Raw genomic sequence first — 22,650 nt, 5'->3', positions numbered from 1 at the left:
AGTGAGAACGGTGTGTATATTAACCGGTTCGTACAGGGATATCTCTCGCTCACTCAGTGTTTTGATCTACCGTGTGTATTTCTCTGCGCGCGATTATTGCGGCGTAACTTTCAGCGCGGCCGCGCTCGTGGAATCTCTCGCATGGAATGTCCCGCTTTTGGGGAATCTTTCTCTCTCTTTTCTTCTTCTCAAGTCTTAAATAGTGCTTCTTTTCTTCTACCCAAGACACCATCCATTCGATTTACGCACTTCCGAATCGTTTTCTTTGAAGCGCGCTTATCGGCCATTGGAAAGTTACCGATTATTGAAATTTCCGAGCCTTAAATTGGGATAGTTTTTGCGTTTTGCTATTTTCACATGATGTTATATTCATTCTCTTTATAAACAAAATTACGAGATATCTCTCTGTTCGAATAATCTGAATATCGCGAGAATGGTAATTCGAGCGCGCGGGCAGAGCAAGAAGATGCACGCAGTGAAAGTGCATAGAGATATGAAGGCGGCAAAAGCTGTGGGAGAAAGGAATAATTACGATTTATAACATGGAATGTCGTAACGGGAGGGATTCCTGGAATTCAAATCATAACACGACTTTTCTTATTTTTTTACGCCTTTCATGCGATTGTATAAGTCGCCGCGCGCACTTAGATAGAAACTTGGCACTTTTCCGTTTTTTACAAATGCGGAATCTAATGGTTCCGATATTCATTGACCTTACAGTTAATTCGATCAGTTTGAAAACAAGCTTTCACATGTTTCCAAGAAAAGCGTCAGAAATCATAACGTCCGCTAATTTTATATCTTTCCCGTTCTTGGCATTGCGTGTATATTCTTGTAATTAAATTTTAAGTTAAAATTTTGTTTGATAATGTTAGCTCGAAGATAACTAAAGAATATTTTGCCGTCCCATTTTTGCTTTTGACAGGATTAACTCTCAATCGAAAATCGTACGTATGCTTTGACGAATTCGTTTTTTTTTTTTTAAGAAAAATTTAAGAAAAATCGATCGTAAATTGTTCAAAGAATTTATAGCGAAAAAAATGCTGTCATCTGTGCAGCTGTCAAAATTTTTCTCGATACTTAAGTTAAAAAGGGACACCGATTTCCAAGTACTATCTTAACATGTAAAATTAACGGACGGTTGGTATTCTGGAATCTTAGGGAATGAATATCTAGAATGTTTGGGAAAACATAATCGGACTTTCAGACATCTCTCAGATATACTTGGGAAAAACTTTAACAATGCTGACTACATTGCAAGTTAGCGATTTCTAATTCACAAACTCGAAACGCGTCCCACGAGATTGTTAATCGTGTTGATTTACGCCGAGATTATCACTTCTTGTTTACGCGCTTTTTTCTTATCGCGGACATTAAGATAAATAAGTAGTCTTACTTGCTTGATACTTTATCGGAATTCATAGGAATGGCGCCGATCGAACTTGGTCTGCCGGTCGCGATACAGTAATTTCTGTACATAAGTTTAGCGGCTAATTTGCGTTAATTTTAGATTGTAAGCCTCTTTAAGCCTTTTTACAATATTTATTTTTTTTGCAACATTAATTAGAAATGTCTCAAAAAAATTTTGTTTTTTAAAATAATTTTTGGAAAAATCTTAAAGCCTGTATTTTTTTGACAATGCTAGATTTAAATTTAATGAAGCAAATTTTTTCTACTATTTTATTTATTGCTATTTTTATTATGAAACCACACATTCTAGGATTTAAAAATATAAAAGAGATGGCTATATCTTTTTCTTTTTCGAAAAAATGACTATTGAATTTTTGGAATTTTTTTCCATCCAATTTTTATTCTAACTTTTTTGCAATAACAATATACAATCAAAAAGTAAAATATATTTATCTGCTTCGTAAAGATGTTAGTATAAATATTTATATAAATAAATATAAGGAAAATATATAAGCAATCGAAATATTTAGCACAAAAATCATAGTACAAAAAACTGTCATACATATATGTATTTTGATTTGTTTCGAATTTCTCCTTAATTTCTCCTTAATGACAAACTAATTCAAAGAAACATTAGCAGGCTAAACACACTCATTTCATGTTTGACGATCATTATCAAAGCAATCATACACAGCGCCATAAATATTTACGTACGATCTGCGGTCTGGCTTTTATTAGACCTATTATCGAGATTTTATATCAAAGAATTTTCATTTTTATACTTTGCAAATATTAATGATTCAAATAAAGAGAACATTGTTTATCATGATTTTCTCCCTAATTTTTTAATTGTATGCAAAAAAAAGATATGACCAGTCTAATAAAGATGAAATAGAACCCTTGAGATTGAATGAACAAGTTTAAAGTAGATTGCTTTTTAATAAAAAGATATTAATAATAATAAATATTTTCTTAAATTAATATTTAATGTATTTATTCTTTTGACAATTTGCTACGCCCAGCTCGACTCGATTCGACTCGGTACGACTCGGCACGACTCGGCTCTGCTCGGTTCGGTGCGGTTTGGTTCGGCTCGGCGACGCAACATCTTGGAACGGTGACCAATCATATGATTGAATTCGTGGTCACGTGTTACCTGGCGCGCTGCGAGCTCGCAGTTTACGAAGCGAGCGACGCGAATCGAGCAAGCATTCTTTTCTCTCTGTGTTTTCGCGGCGCTTTATAAATAAACGACCACTTCACCTGGTGCCGTTCCGCTCTACGGCGAACACGCGTAGCATCGTCGTCGGAAGCACGTGCCTCTCTCCTCTCTCTCTTGGGCCCATCATCGGTTTTCGAGTATCGTTCGTTTGCAGAAGATTAGGCGAGAAGGGGACGCTAGAGTGTCGAGACCTCGTGTTACGGCATACTTCAGTTGGTCGGCGAAAAAAAGATCGCGAAACCTAACACAAATCTTGCGACAAAGACTTTCGAAAAAAAAGATTACGTTTGTCAAAGAATCTTGAATAAGGTAAGAATGATCTGAACATTGTGCCGTAATGGCACAGTTACATCGTAATAACAGTAATGTTATATTTAGGTCTCAGCTCGCTGCGTTGTCTTTAATATCGTGGAATTTTTTTCTACCTATATTCAGAGAATTAGCGGTTACATATTAGTCATTATACAGAGAAAAATGTTACATGTATGAGTTTTAAATTGGAGAATTTAGAAATAAATCTCTTGAATAATAATTATGTAGGTCAAATATTTGTGTATAGTTTCAAAATATGATGACTAACTGATAATTTAAAATTGAGACAGCAAGAATTTATTTGTTTCAATATCTTCTTTTTCACTCTATCTCTATAAGCTGTTGTTTGTGTAAGAAATGTTAATTTGCTCTGTCAATTGAAACGTATATATGTATATATTGAGATATATGAAAATTACATGACCATTGACAACGTAGAGAGACAATATCTTGTTATTCAATAAGACTGATAAAGAGAGAGAGAGAGAGAGATACGTTGACAATGAGACAAAGAAATTATGTCTCTCAATCTTAAACTGCCAATTTCCGGTTTTATCTCCGCGCAGAGAATGCTTGGTCTATGTATTATTAGTTCTGAATAACTCGATTTCAGCGAACGATTAAAATTGATTCTTATAAATTACTTTTTAATTAATGAGTTTATATGACAGAGAGAGAAAAATATAGAAAATATAGAAATATAGAAAGAGAGCTATTGCTAAACACACTTTTAGTTACTTATTTTAATTCATAATTTTTTATTGGGATACAAGTACATTTTCAATGACATGAACATATGAATTAAGCTTAATAACTGGCCAATCGACAGAGATCGTGTGAATCGTTACAAAAAAATTGTTCCGTTAAACAGACCTTTACTTTCATGCAAAAATCTAGCGGGAATATTTGTTTACTTCAACGGCAGCGACGTAACGTTCTTCGCGCGCGGACTAGTTAAAGAGAGAGAGAGAGAGAGAGTGAGTGATCGGAATGAGGGGTAGTGGGGAGAAAAGGAGACGCGAGATCGCCCGAGCGACTGTCAGCTGCGTTCGGCGCACTTTCACTCGGGCGATTAAAGCGGATCGCGCGCGATTTCGGTGGCGTTGAATCGTAACAGATTTCGCGATTGATCGACGATACGGAATTCATAGCACCGGTATCGATAACAATAATGGAGCGAGACGCGCCTGAATCGTGATTCTCGCAACAAGTCTCGCGACGAATCAAACAGCGATCACGCGCAGCGGTTGTGTCTTCTGCTGTGGTGGCGACGGGAAGAGGAAGGGGGGGGGGGAATTGACAAGCGGCCATGTTTGGTAGCGGTGGCTGCACGTGTTGACGCGGCCAGTTGCAGCTTCGCGGCCAGATGGTGCATATGCATATTACACGTGCGTGAATCCCGCGAGATGGTAGCGTCAAAATCTAAGAAACTATAATTCTGCTCGCAGGTGTAAGAAAGGACAGCAAGGAGGATTAAGCTGAAGATACTCTCGAACGAATCGACGAAACGACGCCGTCGTCGCGACGCCACATCTGGTTAAGACGTAAGACGGTGAGAGAGACGGAGAGAAAAGGAGAGAGAGGAGGGGAAACACCGTGGTGTTCGCGCAGGCGTGTTGGCGCAGTCGATCAGTCAACCGGTGGCTAATATCATCTGGTCGCTTCGAACTTCGGACGAAACCGTGATCAAGTTATCGCTATCGTGTTTGTGTGTATATGTCCTTCACGGTGAGTTTGTTTACGGTATGATACGTCTCGTGCTATATCCATGAGAAGTGTAATGGAATTTTGTTTTTCGACAATCGTTTCCTTCTGATAATGTTTGCGACCAGCACCGAGTGAAACCAGAACGAAATCGCGGATATTTTGATGAATATTATTTCCGTCCGCGCGAGTTGTCAGTCTGACAAATTCTTGGCTTATTAAAGGACAGTGAAGCGTGATTAATCGATTATAATTCGCGAAAGAAGTGTTCTGCTGAACTATCGACGAAAAAAAAGTAAAGACATCGAGGACGAAGATTTATGAAAGAATCGAAGAAAACCATCGCGAGGTTGTCGTTACGACAATATTGATAAGCGAGAAGGCAGAATTTGAAGAGGAGGAAAGATAAGATGTCGGTGTAACGGACACTATCTTGACACAGGTACTCTTGTATACTCCGAGACTCGTATAGGTGGAAACTAATTTCGATCTCGGTGTCGAGAAAGTTGACGCAATGATTCTTCCTTCATAAATAAGTCGCGCGCTATATGCACGGTACTTTATTCTCTTTTCGTTCCAATCGTCGTAGTTGCCGCTGTCATTGTCGCCGGAAGGACGATGCATCGCGCGCGTAACAACCGCCGAGATAAACCATCATCGCGATTACCGGCAGTGTATTATCGGTGGTGAATGGAGAGCTAAACCAGTGGATCAGATCACACGAACAACTGATGCAGTGATGCAGTGCCGTAGTGTTAGTGACCAGTGCACGTGCCCGTTGTTTGGATTACTTGAAGATGCCTTCGTCCGGCGGCGGGTATTATGACGACAGGAATCCTCTGCTCAAGGGCACCTTATCGAGGTGAGTACTATCTCCACGAGATCGACATGATATTTAGCATTTCAAGCTCGGCAAAATGGTACTGCTGTGGATTTCAATGAATTGACAAAATCTTTTATTGGTATTGTTATTATTGCCAAGAATAGAAAAATGCATGATTTTTTAAATAAAGTCAATTATTTATTTATTATTGCAAAATAAAAACTAAATTATAAATTAAAAATTCTGGTATATACATTTCTTACAATATTTTTGTGAATAAAAGTTTTACAATGTAAAAAGATTTATTTGGGATTAATAGCGTAATTTAAGATGAATATTTATATGTAAATTTTGTAATATATAAATATAAATGTTTGATATTAAATAAAAATTAATTGATATATGATAATGAATAATTATAAATAATTAGTTTTAACACTGAGAAAAAAAAGTTGTTGATTTGACTAAATGTGTTCAACTGATTATTATTTTTTTAATTGAAATCTTTAAGTATTTAAGTCAAATACGTCATGTTAAATTTAATATGTCGTATTTAACTTAAATATTTAAATATTTCAATTAAAGAAATAATAATCAGTTGAACATATTTAGTCAAATCAACAACTTTTTTTTTTCAGTGAATGTATAGGTTTATTTGATTTTCTTTTTCTTATCTCATTTTTCTTATACTTTCTATATATAATATTATCAGAATGATATAGAAATCACAGAATAATATATATGTAGTACCATTACATCGTGCTTAAAATGTTAATTAATGATATCTATTATCTTATGATATCTATTATCCTATATAATTTCATGGTTATACTGATATGTTTATTCGAAAGATATCTCTTTTTAAAGCGGAAATAAAAGATATATTAATTATTTTTTACTTAAAATGTGAGGAGTGATATTGGAGGATAGAAAGAGAGAGAAAGAGACAGAGATGAGAGAGAAAGCCGCTTCTTACGACTGCAAAGTGAAAAGCATAGTTCCCACTATAGATATTGCAGTTGAGAGTTAACATACTCTGGTCAGCATTCTCACCACACATTTAGTGCTAAATGTGCGGCTATCTAATGCATTGCTCTTGTTTACACAAAGTGTGTACAGCGTCTTGCCTCGTTAAAATCTAGAACTGGATATGACCACATTTAACACTAAACGAGGATGCACCACGAAATATCGCACTCCTCACATTTGTAAAGAGAAATAATTATTGAACATTTAATATTTTAAATAATAAAATTTTTTTCTTTATCAATACATCACGTCATTACGTAAATCATGATTACATAGTCCGTGATATCGATAGATTAGTGAGTATCTTATCAATCAAAATTATCAATGCTAAGGTCAAATTACACATGCGAGTTAAACGCGAGTCATAACTCATGGCCTTATATTTTATATAGCTTGACGCATATTTTTTTTTTTTTTTTTTACAGTTATATTATTTCAGAGATAAACGTGCTTTAGAGTTTTTAAGCTACAACAAATTTAAATCCGATAGCACAATGGCGAATCATAGTTTTTAGTATTTAGTTTTAATGTTTGTCATTTATGTCTCGTCTCGTTCAGTATTTCGTTAAAACGACAACCTTGATAGGTATGATGCATGACATTGCGTTATATTGGTGCATTTGCAACTGCTGTCCTCGGCGCGGCCCTGTTAAATGCAAAACAGCGTACGAAGGGCAGCATGTGTGTCGATATCCGACTTGCATCTGGTTTACGTACGCATCTCTCGCACGTGTGCGACTTATGTACACAGTCTCGATATATCGGTCGAACATACACGCGACTTTAATTTATCTCTTAAATGTCATCGTTAAATGGAAAAGAAACGTGGATATTGCAGACTTACAATGCAATCTTTGTTCTGAAAGAAACTTTGGAAAATAAGGAACCAGATTAATTCGTCCAATTAATTTTTAATAATAATTTAATAAGTAATAATTATAATTAATTAATTTTAATAAATTATAAAATTAATTGAAAATTATCACAAGAAGAAATTTAAAGATTAAATAGGTCTTAATAGGTAATAAGAAATATGAAATTAGAGATAAAAAGAAAGTTAGAGAAAAAAAGATTAGTTCTTTTTTAAATATATTCACGTATATATACATAAATTCAATGCTTTGTGTAAGTAGTGTAAAATATTTCGTGACTCAATGAATCGTTTCGTAAAGCGCGTGATGAATGCGATTTCGTCGACTGTTGGATTCATATATAAGTACGCACATTTCGCACGTCAGCTCCGTTGTTAACGACGTGATATTCACGGCGATGTGCACGCAGTATCAGCCAGCACTTGGAACAATACTCACGTAAGCCGTGTCACGGCTGTCCTCGAATTTCGCAAAATAACATGGAGACTCATACGCGTTGACTTATATTCAATGTAAACGTAATTAACGATCGCACAGCTGGTGGAATAATAATTTTATCGTTTGCACATCTTTCTGCTCAAAATATTCGCGTCGAAGTATCGCCATGGTTGGCTCATTTTCAACCATAGCTAGCATATTCTTGTTAATCCTAGATACGCAGTTGGCATCCGTCATACGTAATCGATTCGAAATTAACTTAAAAGACCAAGCAGAGGCCAAGGCTTTTTTAATGTTATTTAAAATTTTCTTCATGTCAAATTTTACAGTAATTTAATTTAATAATAATAAAATACACGTGAAATTATTATTAATTATTAAATTATTATCTATAATAAAAGAAGTATTATCACATAAGTGCAGCTTTTTTAATTTTAGAGTTGATTGAATTCAGATTAATATTAGTGTATTATTAATAAAATTTTTGTGCTGTATCAAATATCTTTCGTGGAACTAAATATGAATATATAACTTTTGTCTAACGGTGGGAGATCACTTTCCCGACGTTAGATAAGCTAAAGTAAGAAGCGCGCTGATAATTCTACGTCTGTGTTGAATCCTCAAATCGTCGCGGCGGAACGAAGAGAAAGTTGGCTCGAACGAATCTCCGGACGATGACAATAATAACTCAATAACGAGGCGAGTTCGTGAACGAGTTTTATTCCCGATTCCGTCGAAAGAACCGTTTCGAGTCTGTCGACGCGTCTGCCAATAAGAATCACAGGCGTGGAATTCCTTTCACCACCATTGCGATCATCGTTTCGCTTCGTAGGAAATTTCTTTGAGTCGACTATCGCTCAAACTCCATGTGGATCAATTTTTTGTGGTACGCAATAAATTGTTAATTTGCTTAATTATATGTTTATTAATGATAGTGATACAAAATTATTATGATCTTGACATGCACAATACAAATTTTCAAAAATTTGCTCAATTATTTACAGTTCATATATTTTTTATTTTTTTAGTGGTTACATCTAATTTTTTTAAATTTAATTAATTTTTTTTATTTGATTGTTTTATCAATTATTTCAATATAAATTTTTCTATATTTAAACAATAAATTTTTTTTTGCAATTTGTTAGAAGAGATCAGATATTTTTGCAACTATATTTGGAATTAGAATTCTAATTAGAATTTAAGATTATCTGAATTTATCTAAGATTAGATGAAAGAATAAGGCTGTTATTTACTCGTCTACATTTTTGAATCAATAATTTACCAAAATGAAGCAATCGTTAATTATATTTATTTATGGACAGAGAAAAAATTTCTTCATAATATAATATATATGTAATATACAGAGAGAGAAAGACATAGAGAGAGTGTCACTTGATTAACTTTCGAAATATGCTGCTAAAGAATCATGGGATGGTTGCGAGACATTGTTGAATGAAACATACTGCTCTTTAGTAAATTCATACTGCGTACTTCGCAACATTAAGTCTTTCGACTTGACCGATTCTTCGCGGATGGCACTTTTTTTTTTACGCGCGCAATCCCGTAATGGCGGTCGATGAAATTAAATCCTCGTCGGTCGCGCCGAGTGCATTCTCTCACTCGACTAACGAGCTTTCGCGCTCGTGTTTGTTCAGACGGTTTCATGCGTGTGGAATATGTCGAGCGTGCGCGACACTAGATAGATAGAGAAAGAGAATGCGAGCGCGACGAATGAAACAAGAAAGAGAAAGAGTGGTGTGTGTGTGTGTGCGCGCGCGTGTGTTCCGGCGCCGCCCTTCTATTCTCATTATCGTGCATGGTCGTAGGGCGCCAAGAGGACGGGAACCCTTGCGGCACTTTCTCTATTTACTACCTCCGGACTCTCTCTCGCGTAATGGCCGTATACATTAATATCGATTCGCACATTCGCGGCAAATTGCGAAGATATAAGGTAATTGAACGAAATTAAAGGGTGGATAATCGTACGGTGGTGTTTTGAGGAAATTACGCTCCGCGGCTCCCTGTCTCGACGCACACGCGCGTAAATCATATGATTCCCCCGCCGCGTATGATACATTACGTTTCTTCGTTCGGCGAAATTAAAAGACGTGTAATTTGAGCGAGCTTTTTATGCACTTCTCTCGAGACATCCACCATAGTCTAAGATTATACCCACGAAAAACAAAAAGTTTGCTTTTTCAGCTGCGCTCTTTCTTACACTCCTTTTCTTCAAATCGTGCGCGGAGTTTACAGATTGCAGGAAACATGTTGCATTTTTTTTTAAGGATTTTTACATATGCGTAACATATTAATTCGGAAAAAAACTAAATAAAATCGACATTACACCCTGTCTTCTTTTTTAATTTAAACTCATTAATTCAAACTCTTAATTCTGTAGTTCTATAAAAATATAAATAATATAGATATTATTTGGTTTTTTTAGATGGACCATTTATGCGTCTAAAACACATACGTTTTTTTACAGACCTCTATGTGCGATAAATCCATTTCTAAATTAAAATGTAGAAAATGATCATGCTATTTTCGACTTTGCGCGTGTAATACCAGACGTTAGTCAAGCGTGAAGCACGAAAAGGGGAGAAAATGGAGGAAAAGGACCGTTCGCGCAGGAGAGAACGATGGGAGGAGACGATGGCGCCGTGTTTCTTTTCTCATTATCGTAGCCGTAGGGTTCCGACATTCTGCAGCGCCGTTAGTACGTTGACCTATTTTCCGCCCTCTAATCTCTCCCGTATCTCCGCATCGTCGATTATGTGACAATTTTAGCCGAACCTCACGATCCTCAAGTTAAAAAAATTTTCTGTAAGTAAATTTCTAAGTAAACATCTCGGACATGCTATATTTATTCTTATTGTTAGTATTACAAAAGAATGCTGATTATCTTCTTTTCCAAAGTTTGAAATAATATATAATAATATAAAATTCTCTTTACATGAAAAATTGGTGGAAAATTAAAGTCTATTTTAATAACGTAATTTTATTTGTATTGAATCAATTGAGATATTGCAAAAATATTGAAAATATCTTACTATATAAAATAATATACATTATGATAAAATAACAATGTGATTTTAACCGTGATAATCTGGGATTACAATAAGACAATAATTTTTGTTCGGATTTAACATATACGCGATATATCCCGTGTGCGGAACGTAGCTTAAAAATTATTACAAGGGAATGCGTTTTGATTTCATTTTATTATCGCGTGATGCCAGGGCGAATTCTCTCAAGTCCGTTTTGACATTTTCGCTCGCTATCAGTGGTTGGCGGAGACCGAGAGGCTAAAATGATCCCGAGCTGGTCCCGACACGAACGCACACGAGAGAAAAAGAAATTTTTCCTGCCGCGAATGACTTGGGTCGGGTTAGGAGTCTGTCGCATGGAGCGAGCTTATCGAGCGCACGCATCGTCACGCTTCAAGCATAGCTTCGAAACTTTAACCCCCGAGCGAGCGGCTACGCTTAAAGTTATTTCCCCCATACGTGACGATTATACTAGATATTGCCCCATAACTTTGTCTGTCCTCGCGTCTAATATAGAACAATATTTCTCAACGCAGTGCTTCGTGGAATAATAATGTCTTGCAAGCCTATTTTAAATATCTTACAAAATATTTTTGAAAGTTATATCTTTTTTCGACGATCTTTCAGATTCTCTTCTTTTCCTTGTTTTTTAATTGCTAAATTGATTAATATTAATAGAATGTATACATTTGATTATGCGCGCGTGGTTTTATTTGAATGTAAAAATTTTTTCTTGTTTTTCTTACTTATTTTTTCGTTGATACGACGGAATTAATCGAGGCAATCTTTGTTAAAAATATTCAGGATAACGAAATGCACGACCACGGCTGATAAATATGTACGAGAGGAAAGAAAAAGAAGAACTCGCGCGCATAATCTTATCTGAGGTTCGCGGTAACAACGATATAGGTGCGCGTTGATACGTCGTAAATTGCTTCGACAAAACACATCATTTGGTTTGTTAGTGTGTTGGCTGGAGGTAATTGGATCGATCGAGTGAACTCTTTTAAATGCGTTAATTATTTCCAAGCTATTCAAGTGGTTAATTAAACTTCTGACTACGGTCAGATGCGAATAAAAAATTATTCCATTCTCCGGTGAAAATAAATTGAAAGTATGGTTTGACCACGAATCCGATCCTCTTGACCCGAAGAATTTTTTCGAGCGATAATCAGCATTTCTCTGTAAACCGTAAAAAAAAATATTCTTGTATAATTCCGTAAAAATGAATGTAATTTCCGTTTGCTATTATCTATTATTTCTACTCCAATCTTAATAACAAGTTTTTTTTTTTTTTCATTCCAATTCTGGTAATAAGGTTTTCCTGAGAACAAATCTCAAACTTTTTTATGCTATATAAATTATATAAATTTTTGTTTAATATAAAGTTTTGTTTTTTTTTTTTGTGGAAAGTTTATCTTAAAATTAAGAGTGGACTTTTATATGCGAAAAGAAAAATTCATATAATGTTTGCGATATAAAAAAATTGCTATTAATCTTAATCGGCTCTCAATTTATATAATTTCTACGCAACGCTAAACACGGAAGGAAATAACGTTGTCCAATCCGCTCATCGAATTGACAATGATTGGATAAAGCGAGGTATTCGTGCGTCATCGATAATTCGCAGTCGAAGAGAAAGGTCGTAAGGCGCTTTCGCCAGCTATTTGCCGATTCCTTCAAAGTGCGCTGGAGAAACAAGATTGTATATAATAATATTCTTTTAGAAAATAATTTATGGTTAGCCGAAGTCGAAGTTGCGAAGTTATATTGATCGCACGACCTTGACCTTATGACAATTGATGACAATCATATATCTTGAAATCGTTATAAAAAAATATTTCTTTAAGAAACATTTTTTTTACCCTAAATTTACATATTTTTAATGCTAATCTAATTATTTTGCATTGTATGAATAAAGTTGAAGCAAACTTCTTTAGCAGAAAAGATTTAAAAAAAAAAAAACATTTATTTTTAAATAAAGAAGTAAGAAATATAGAACTCTAGTTTTCTAAATTAATTGTATGAACAAACTTCTTTTTATTGTGGATTTTGTTGTGGAATTTGCTTTACGCTAATTCCTTATAAACGTCATTCTCGCTAAAACATCGATATAAATAATTGCGCTTCAAGCGTGCATACAATATTATATAATTAGTTATGTAATTATATAATTTGCACTATACAATTTATATTTATATTAATTTAAACACAAACATAACGCAAAACAGTTGCTCTATTTTCTTCATTATCGAACATTGTGATGACTTTTTTTTTTATAACGAGACTTCAAGGATCTAAAAATCTTTTTCTTTTCATTATTTGAAACAAGGAATTAATTACGACCATGCAGTTTCGCATCTCGCAAAATTTATTAATACGACATATGATTGATTTCACAAAGCTGATTAAGGGGACAACGATTTATACGGAAATATTTTATCATGTATATAATTGAATATTATAGATACAGTAGAATATATAATCCGCGAACGAAGTGCGAGTGCACGACTGTCTCGACAGTTTACGAACAGCAACTTGAACGTTTGTGATGAAGCATTAACTGCGCAACAAATACATAAGCACAATATATTGATTAACGGGCGCATTGTTCGTCCGATGTTATTCCACGAATTATGCGAATTTTCAGCGAAAATTGTTGCGAATAATATTTTCTTATGTAACAATGAAAGATCCTAATTGAGACTGTGTTAATCTTGCTTGCTTTTAACCGCACGCGATTGATTTCTTCATAAATGATATGCTAATTATGCAGATGGCACACACAGCTGATTGATTGATCTTTCGATGGACGGAATCAAAGAAATTATCGCAAACGCGAGAAATATACATCGATATTTATTATACAATTTGCATCTGTTTAAGCACAGTTCTCGCTACTTGCATTATAGAATATACATCTATAGAATATGCTGCCATTTCTTTTGTTTATTAATTTTTAGATTAATTTAGTTTGATTTTTTTAAATTAAGTTTCTTAAAATTTGTATTTAACTCAAGTGTCATTGCAAATATGCGAAAATTTATAGTGTCAAAAATATATATTTTGAAATTTAATATGAAAAGTATTTTGAAATTTATATAAAAATATAAAAGTTTAATATAAATATAAAGAGGGTTTATTGCTTTAAATCCGTGACAGCTGAAAGTAGAATCCGCGAAATGTAAATCCGTTTATCTCCGCTTTGCCAAACTTAGTCGATTAGGAAATCGAACATGTCAATGGAACTTGTTTATGATTCTTTATAACGAATGCAATTGAATTTCCGATGAAGAGACTTGCGTAAATGTGAAAATTTCGTTACGGTTCTCTCATTTCTATAATCGGGATCTATCGCGCTTGAGACGTAATACATATAAAAGATATCATTTTATTCTTATGTATCGGACACATTCTAACGATCGTTAAGACTTGTGCCACGAGGAGCCGCCGTGCAAGTCCAACACTTTCACCGGTGGATTTCTAACGCGGACTCGGTCGTCTTTGGTTGCGTTCACAATTGACAACAGGGAATTCTTTGATAATGCGGCACGTAGTATGAATTCCAAGACGACATTTGCATAATGCACTTTTTGTACAAGCATTCTAATATACTGGTAATCAATAAAAAAAAATATCGCCTATCTCTTGAAATGCTAGTAAACTGACTTGTTTTTTCGTCAGAGTTATAGTGCATGCTAGTTAAATTAAAATATTGCTTGTGCAGCTTTACAGCAGCAAAAAGTTTTCTAATCCTCTTTTAAACAAGTATGTTAATCGAAACAAGAAAGCATTCCACGCTTTACGGTATAATTTTGTTTTATTTATAAGAAAACTTTTACTAGCGAAATTGCAGTTATTTAATTCAACAAGTAAAAGAACGCTAAAAAATATAACTAAATTGAAATGAATAATTTTGTTTCCTCACAATTTCCGTGAAGTGATAATTTTTTTGATAATTTTGTTTGCTTTTATATCAGAAGAAATAAATTTTCAAGTCATTGTGATGAAGTTGTTTTTTATTTCGGTAATATTTCGATAATCTCTATTGATATCTGGTGTAACTTTTAGATTAAAAAATTGAAAACAGCTTGAGCATTTATTTTAATAATTCTTTTTTTCTTTGCTGCAAGTCGGAGATTAATAAGTTGTTATTGAAAGAAAAATATCATGATTTTTACATAAAATTTATGAAAAATTGTAGAAAAAAGCAACAGAGATTCATTTGTCACATAGTCATAAAAAATCTCACAACAAAATACTGTCAAGCATTTACGTAATAATGCTTTTAACGTATGCACAACATGTTCTAGATTTTTTGAATAACTTTCGTACGTTTCTTTTTCTTATTTTTTTTATACATACATTCTTGAATATAAGTTTGAAATAGACTTATTATATCTAAAATTTCCGATAACTTGGTTACTTTGTTTATTATGCGCGGTATGCTTTTGCTGTTTACTCGAAAGCGGACATTTACGTCTAATGTAAGATCGTTTGACAGTCGCTCTGCTGCCTCGCACGCACTACTAAATGTAAATCAGCTGATATTATCGCGCTAGTAATGTCAACTGCGTGCAATCGCGCTACGCAGTTACTTCTATTCAACTACATTTTTGCGGATTATATTGCATGGTGTTCGCAATAAAGTTTACACATAATATTGCACGTTGATAATCGCTGTCGATAAACATGTCCAATGAGATCATTAATAGTTTCGAGAGAAAATCTACTTTGTCGTTTAATTCTGATTTATTGAATAAAATTTATTATACATAGATTTCCGCTTCATTTATTTGTCGTTTAATAATTAACATTATAAAACGAATACCATTACATTTAATATTCAATTAATAATTTTGCTATTTTGCATTTTAATAATACGTTATTTAATATTACTAATATGATGAAATTAGATATATTAATTTCTCTCGTTTGCAATCAGATTTGATCCAGCTCGTTTTGCGCAGATATTTCAGGATTTAATGAAAATTAAAACGGAGGACGAACGCGTTTAAACGTCGATGGTGGTGAAAGTTACGATCGGTTCGTCGTCCGAGTATACTTGCGTGGCCCCGTTTGTCGTTCTCTTATAAGCGCGCTCGCATACAGTGTGAGTCCCTAACACGAGACAATAACATGGCACGGATCGGAGCAGGCACCATGTAGGAGGGGACACACGATAGATGGCGAAGTACAAGAAAAGACAGGAGGGTGAAAATGTCGGTTCCGTCTCACACTTCGATAAATGGTTTATACTTTTATCACGCCTCTTAGGATGTCTGAATTTATGACATATTTTATTTCTACAAAGTATCTCGAAACTAAAGAATTTTTCTCAACAAAGTTTTAATCAGATGACATTTTTTTATAACGCTCGATTTATGATTTAATAACGAAAAAAAAACTCTTTAAATTAACAAAAATTAAGATTCTATTAAAATAATATTAAGTAAGAAATTAATGATTCTGTTAAAACAGATTTTTATCGAGTAAATTTATATATGTATAATTGTACGAATAAAATTTACATTTATCGGTTGCGTTTGCCGATTTTGATAAGCATAATAATAAGAGAGTTACAATTCTATCAATTCATGCGATAAGGAAAGTAAATATTGTTAGAATCAGCAACAAGAAGAGGAAAATTCTTTTTTTTTTTTGTGGCGTTTCGATTGAATGAACGCGATGTAACTTTCGGCAAAGAGTTGATAAATTGCGGGGCACGGAGAACGCGGCTTTAAAAGGCAAAAATGGCCGTTTTTCGCGGCCAAGTTATCGGTGAGATTAATCGAAGAGTTAGGAAGAGACGCGGTACGGAGAGAAGAAGTCGATCACGAATGGAAGAAGCTTCTCGTTGAAAGTAGGTTTCTTCGGGAAAGGACCAGTCTTTTCTCGCGGAATACAGCGCTCCACTGACGGTATTTGTCAGAAACGCGAATGGCGGCTTTTTTGCACCATGATAAAGAAGAAGATTACTTCGTGGAGATTATATACATGCATTTGATAACTTTTCGATAGAAAGCTAGGCATATATTGATGACATCATAAAATATTACGCCACAAAATTTTTTCTCATGACAGTTCTCATCTGTGCTTATTTAAAATGTATATTCGAAATATTTACCGCATGCATAATCTTCCATATTAACTTTAATATCGCGATTCTACTTAATAAGATTCTACGAGAGTTTGGTTTTGCTGGTTTCTTACCAAAGATTGATGAAAATTGTAATGCAAAAAAATATATTTATGTCTCTCATTTTTTTTTATAAAAGATAAATTTTGAATTGATTAAGAAATAAATAATATATGCGTATATTCCGGCGAATAAAAATTAATTATTTATGAAATTATTAAAATGATATTTTTCGTATAATTGCGCAAGAAAAAAATATTTCTTGAATTTTGTTTTTATTTTTTTTTTTTATTTTTTTAAACATTAAACAAAACATTTATGTATTATAACTTAAATTGTGACATGTGTCACTTATGTCGTTTTAAGAAAGATATTTAGTTTCGAACGAAGTTGTTTGATGTATCACGTCAGAATGTTATACGACATACATATGCGTAGAAATGTGCTGCTGGTTCGAGCATTTTTAGAATTTCTCTGCAGGAGTGAGTCACTTCACAAGATGTTCCTTCCCTTTATGGCCCTCCCTTCAACCCTGGGGGTTGCATTCAATGCGTAACCCGTTTGCAACTTCCGCCATCGAGCCGGGATCCCGTCGGTTAAGCCTGCCCTACCTGCTTTGAGCCGAGTGTCCAATTACCTCGAGAGAGAAACTCGTCGGTTAATCTGTGTGTGTGTGTGTGTGTGTGTATCGTTTTTCTAAAACTCTCTATTCTTTTTTTCTCAATTCTTCATAAACTTTCATTCGGCAGAGTTTTCTTCTTATCGATCGCTATTCATTGTCAGTAATATGATTAGCTTAACCTTCGTTCAAATCTTGCTTTTATATCTTGCTGAAATAACGAAATGTATTAAGTTTTATTAATAATTTAATTTTAATAAATAATATGTATGAAGGAAAATATATTTTTTTTTTCAAAGAAAGAGATAACTGTATTAAAATAATATATAATATTTTTGCTTAATCTCTTTACAGCAACTTTCAAAAATTTTTGACGACTTTTTATTTTTAAAACAATAAAAGAATATACAGTTTCTATTTCACGCTTTGATATAACAGTTGATATAACGGAATTAATATAAAAAAGCAATTTATTAAAGGCAACGTATGAATATTTATTTTCTTGCAAATCGATGGAGAAATAATGCATATAAACTCCTTTTTTTTTTCCTAAAAAAGTATCACTACTTTTTCAACTGCACTTTGATAAGAGTCTCTTAGGAATCGTATCTAATCTTGTTGTATATCAAGTAAAAGTAACCGGATATAACAATTTAGATCGAGTCAGAAACGGTAAAAATCTCAAGGACTTTCGAGAAGAATAGAGGACCCGTTACATTTGGCCGGACTTTATCCGACAAAAATCTGATCCAACATCCGAATTCCGTATGATGCGTTGTGTTGTGGTGTGCTACGTGATGTGGTACGATGTGTCTTTGAGGTCGTCGGCGTGGTCGTCGACCGTGCGGATCATTATTATTTAAGCGTTACTGTTACCAAGGCGAAAAGAGGTAAGCGACCGAGTTGAACAAATCACAAGGAATTCATCACCAATGACAGACCCGTGTCGGCGTTATTGTTGTCGCCTTGCCTTGCATTCGAGGTCGCTATTTCGAGGCTGAGACCGCGAGAGGATCTGTTGGCTCGTTAATTATCGAGTTATAAGAAAGTCGAGAGATATCGTTGAGAATTGTCGATTACAAAGCCGAGGATTATTCGACGTCAAGTTACTGTATAATTGAGTCTGAAATTACATCTTTAAAGAAAAATCTTTGATTTCACCAAAAATTACATATTTCCAGTAGTAATTTTTTTTTTATTGTACTATTATTTCAGTCTTGATAAACTTAGCATTCCGCTTATTAGAAATCAAATTAGGATTTAGCGCATAATTAAGTGTTGATTGATTGTTAATTAATTCTAATGTTTTTAAATATATTTCTCAGATACCTTATAAATCTAAATCTATATGTACGTGCGACTTTTAATGGCGAAACTACTGCTGGATTTTTGGTTTGATCGCAGATAGAATACTGTTATAACATGAAATAAGAGTTTATTTTAATTTTACTTTTTAATAAAACAAAGAAATAAAAAGATAATAAGATGTAATCAATTAATTATTGATGTAACAATTGTTTACGTAACATCGTAATTTATAACAGATGCGTTGAATAATGATTACCTTAACCTTTGGAATTTAATAAATATCCTCCGGAAATTGTCTTAGATGTATTTAAAATAAGACTAATAATAAGTCTCGCATTTACTGAGAAATTAATAAAAAAATTTAGATTGAGATGAAAAATTAATTGTCATTATTTCTGAGTTATCGCGATCCAAGCGAGTGATTATTTGCAATTGTTAATTGCAGCCCCGTCAATGTAATTATTACGTCACATCGATGTTCTTGTCTCAGAAATATTATTATTTTTCTCGTCTGTGTATTCTCCTCGTATTGTTGGTCGCGACTGTTGTTATAGCTTCTTGCCCAATAATGATTGCGCCATTCGCGCTATAATCGCGACCGGCTGCTTTTTCATCGTGCAATTAGCGACCGAAACTTGAGACGCAATTTGCGATTGCGCGGAATCCGACACAATTTCTGTTCGCAAACGGCGCGCGACTTCCGCGTCGCAGTCAAGCATAAAAACTTCAAGCATCTACGTTAAATCTGACGATTTATCGCAAAAAGATTGCATTTTTATATTAATTTTATTATTGTTGTCTTATTATATTAACTTAAATTAGAAACTGAATATTATTTGGACATTTGCTGTTTAACAAATAAAACACATAAATACTTATAAAAATTTGCAAACGTTATGATAAACTTAAATATACGAGATATGTTTAATAGAAATATATACAGGCAATTTTTATATATATATACTTTAAAATGTGAATAATAAAATATAAAAAATATCTCTATATAAATTATGTTACATGCAACAAAATATATTTCAATATAATTAATAATAAAATTTTAGAAAAATGAGCATAGAGAACGTCATCGTTATAATGTAAATTCAAGATGCCATGGAGTTTCTTGAAAGAGATGAATTCTCTTTTCATATTTATCTTTCTTGAGGCTATATTTGATATCTGTTTTTATCTTCATGCATTTATTTGGCAATGAATTTTTTATATGTCCGGCGGATCGAAGGTGAGAATGAAGCAAGATGATTCCGAGCTGTCTCTCGGATTGGCCCGGCAGAATTTATCGTGAGATGTTCCTCGCGTTTTTAGTGACGTCAGGATCGCGTAGAGGGAGTCCCGTTAGGAACTCTCCCGCCCTCGGAGCATTGTGGGAATCATCCGGTTTGAGCATCGCCTCCTTTCTCTCTCTCTCTCTCTCTCTCTCTGTCTCTCTTTTAAGAGGCAGCGGTCTCTTCCACCTCAGTATTCTATCCACCTGCTTTTCACAACGACCTACCTACCTACGTGCACTTCGCGCGCACATATACAAACGCGCATCTTCTGCTTTACTCTCGTTATTTTTGCCACGTTTTATCGACGACAATCTTCAAATCGAACATCCCATTGAAATCCGCTATTTTTTAAAAGCTCGATATTTGTCGTAAAACGAGAATTTTTTTGACATGATGAATTGACATTAATGATTTTCGAGTTGACTAAAAAGAAATCTTAGAAACGCGAATTGAACTTTAAGAAATAGTTTTGGTTGAAATCTGAAAACACTGCATTAATTAGTTTTTGACAAAGAACAGAATGCTCTAAAAATAAATATGGTATGATAAACTTTTAATCACGCTATAGTTGAGAAAACGGAAAAAAAAACGCGAAGACAATATATGTTTAGTCAATATGAGAGAGAGAGAGAGAGAGAGAGAGAGAGAGTATATTTTTTTTATTTACAAATTAATTTACGAAGCAAGATATGCATATTCGTTCGAGTGATAAGATATTTATACCTCGCGGTGCGACCCGAATGCATGCGTTAGCAAGTATGTCAGCTGGCTTCTTCCAAACGGAATGTTTTACCTTCTTTCACCCAGAAGTCGATAGCTTTCATAATCGAGTTTTAATCAAATATCTACCAAATTGCTGTGATATCGAAGGACGATTAGGATAGATTTTAGATGTATATAATATTCTAGAAAATGATCAAGGAATTGAAAATATTACATTCTTAGGATGAAAATTACTTTCTTAGATGTGCCTAATTTTAAAAACGGAACAGAGAATAAGATATAATTTATTATATAAATATAATTGCAAAAAACATCGTATAAAATATTATAATATAATTTTCTTAACAAACAATAGTTATCGATTATAAAGATATATAAGATATGAAGACGTGATGTTAGGCGTCTAAAATATCCATAATTGATAGTGATAAGATCAAGTGTAGGATAAGTAATTAAAAAGGATGAGTAATTATTGAGAAAAAGCTTGAATATATATAATAAAATTGGAGAACTGAATGTATGAAAAAAGGTCTCTATCTACGCTGTATGTCGAACGCGTCTATTATTGAACATCCTCTGTATACAAGAATGAATCTCCGCGTGTAAAGATTACTAGACGATAAAAAAAAAAATGTCTCGATCATTCTGGTACCGACTATATACACGTGCCACGTCACAGATTCCATCGCTAGGGGGAAAGATGGAAGAGGGACGAGAGACTCGAGTCAACCTGGTGAAAGATGGAGAGGGCGAGGACGGAGGACGTGATTTGATAACACGGCATCGATCCAGGTTCCCAGAATGCCTCTCCTCTCTACCCTTCTCTTTTCTCTGGCGTCTCCGTGCACACACCCTCGAGTTTCCTCTTGCCGCACTATTCCCGCAAGCCGTTTCTCCGATTCTGGTTGCTGCAACAACCACCCAGAACCGTAAATACCGGCGACGCGTTGGTCCGTCTTGCTCTCGACCGACACGAACATCACCCCGTGTTCTCTCTACTCTCCCTTTCTCTTTCTTCTCTGTTTCTCTCTCTCTCTCTCTCTCTCTATCTCTCTCCCTTCGGCAGAATCCCCGATAAATTCCCGTCCCCGGGATATTATTCCGACCGCGTCGCGAAAATATGCGGCGCGCGCGTGGCGCCGTTAATAAGTGCGCTATATCATTGCAAGAGATTATGCGCGGCTCACAGCTGAGCAAACATCCGAGACAGGCGAGCTCGTGCAGCGAGCTCCTCGATAATTATTTGAGACTACATCTTCAAAGAAATATCTATATAAAAACTTTTTCCATCTGCAGTTTATATTTCTATGCTTTTACAAGATTTAAAATGTGTATTAATAACAGTGCCTAATTTAGTCTTTTCACTTATAACATGGAAATAACAAATGGTCATGATTGTAATATGATTATGTCGTAGATTTTTTGTGTAATTTTGATTCTTTTCACAAAAAGCCTCGACTTGTTATAAAACGCTGGCCTTGCAAAGATCTGACGCATTATATTATATGTAAATTTTTTATTGAAGAGGAAAATGTTAATGAAGTAGTTTAGTAACTAAAATATTTGAAGATAAAATCAAAAATTTATAAGGGATTATTTGGATTTCTTTTTATATCATATTTCGCAGAAAAAAAATATTTAATAACAATAATTAACAAATTAATTTTTAATAACAACAAAAATATCAATAAACATCAGCACATTTTCCCTTTCAATCTGTT

The 22,650-nt window shown here is 34.2% G+C and overlaps 1 protein-coding gene across 5 annotated transcripts in view; it reads left to right on the top strand.

Annotated features, from left to right (window-relative positions):
- Positions 1-22,650, top strand: part of LOC126851015 (AF4/FMR2 family member lilli) — a 181,065-nt gene that overhangs the window by 5,570 nt on the left and 152,845 nt on the right. For 2 of the 5 annotated variants that reach the window (XM_050594533.1, XM_050594539.1), the window contains exon 2: positions 4,393-5,510. In XM_050594533.1, the coding sequence (XP_050450490.1) occupies positions 5,446-5,510 (65 nt within the window). In that variant the 5' untranslated portion in view covers positions 4,393-5,445. Of the gene's footprint in view, positions 1-2,611; positions 2,942-4,095; positions 4,333-4,392; positions 5,511-22,650 lie in introns of those variants that run through there. The other 3 variants (XM_050594534.1, XM_050594535.1, XM_050594537.1) reach the window with 3 other exon arrangements.

This window comes from Cataglyphis hispanica, chromosome 7 (assembly GCF_021464435.1).
Source record: "Cataglyphis hispanica isolate Lineage 1 chromosome 7, ULB_Chis1_1.0, whole genome shotgun sequence".
Taxonomy (NCBI): Eukaryota; Metazoa; Arthropoda; class Insecta; order Hymenoptera; family Formicidae; genus Cataglyphis; species Cataglyphis hispanica.
The sequence above is the reverse complement of the archived record's forward strand: the minus strand, read 5'-3'. Positions and strand labels throughout refer to the sequence as shown.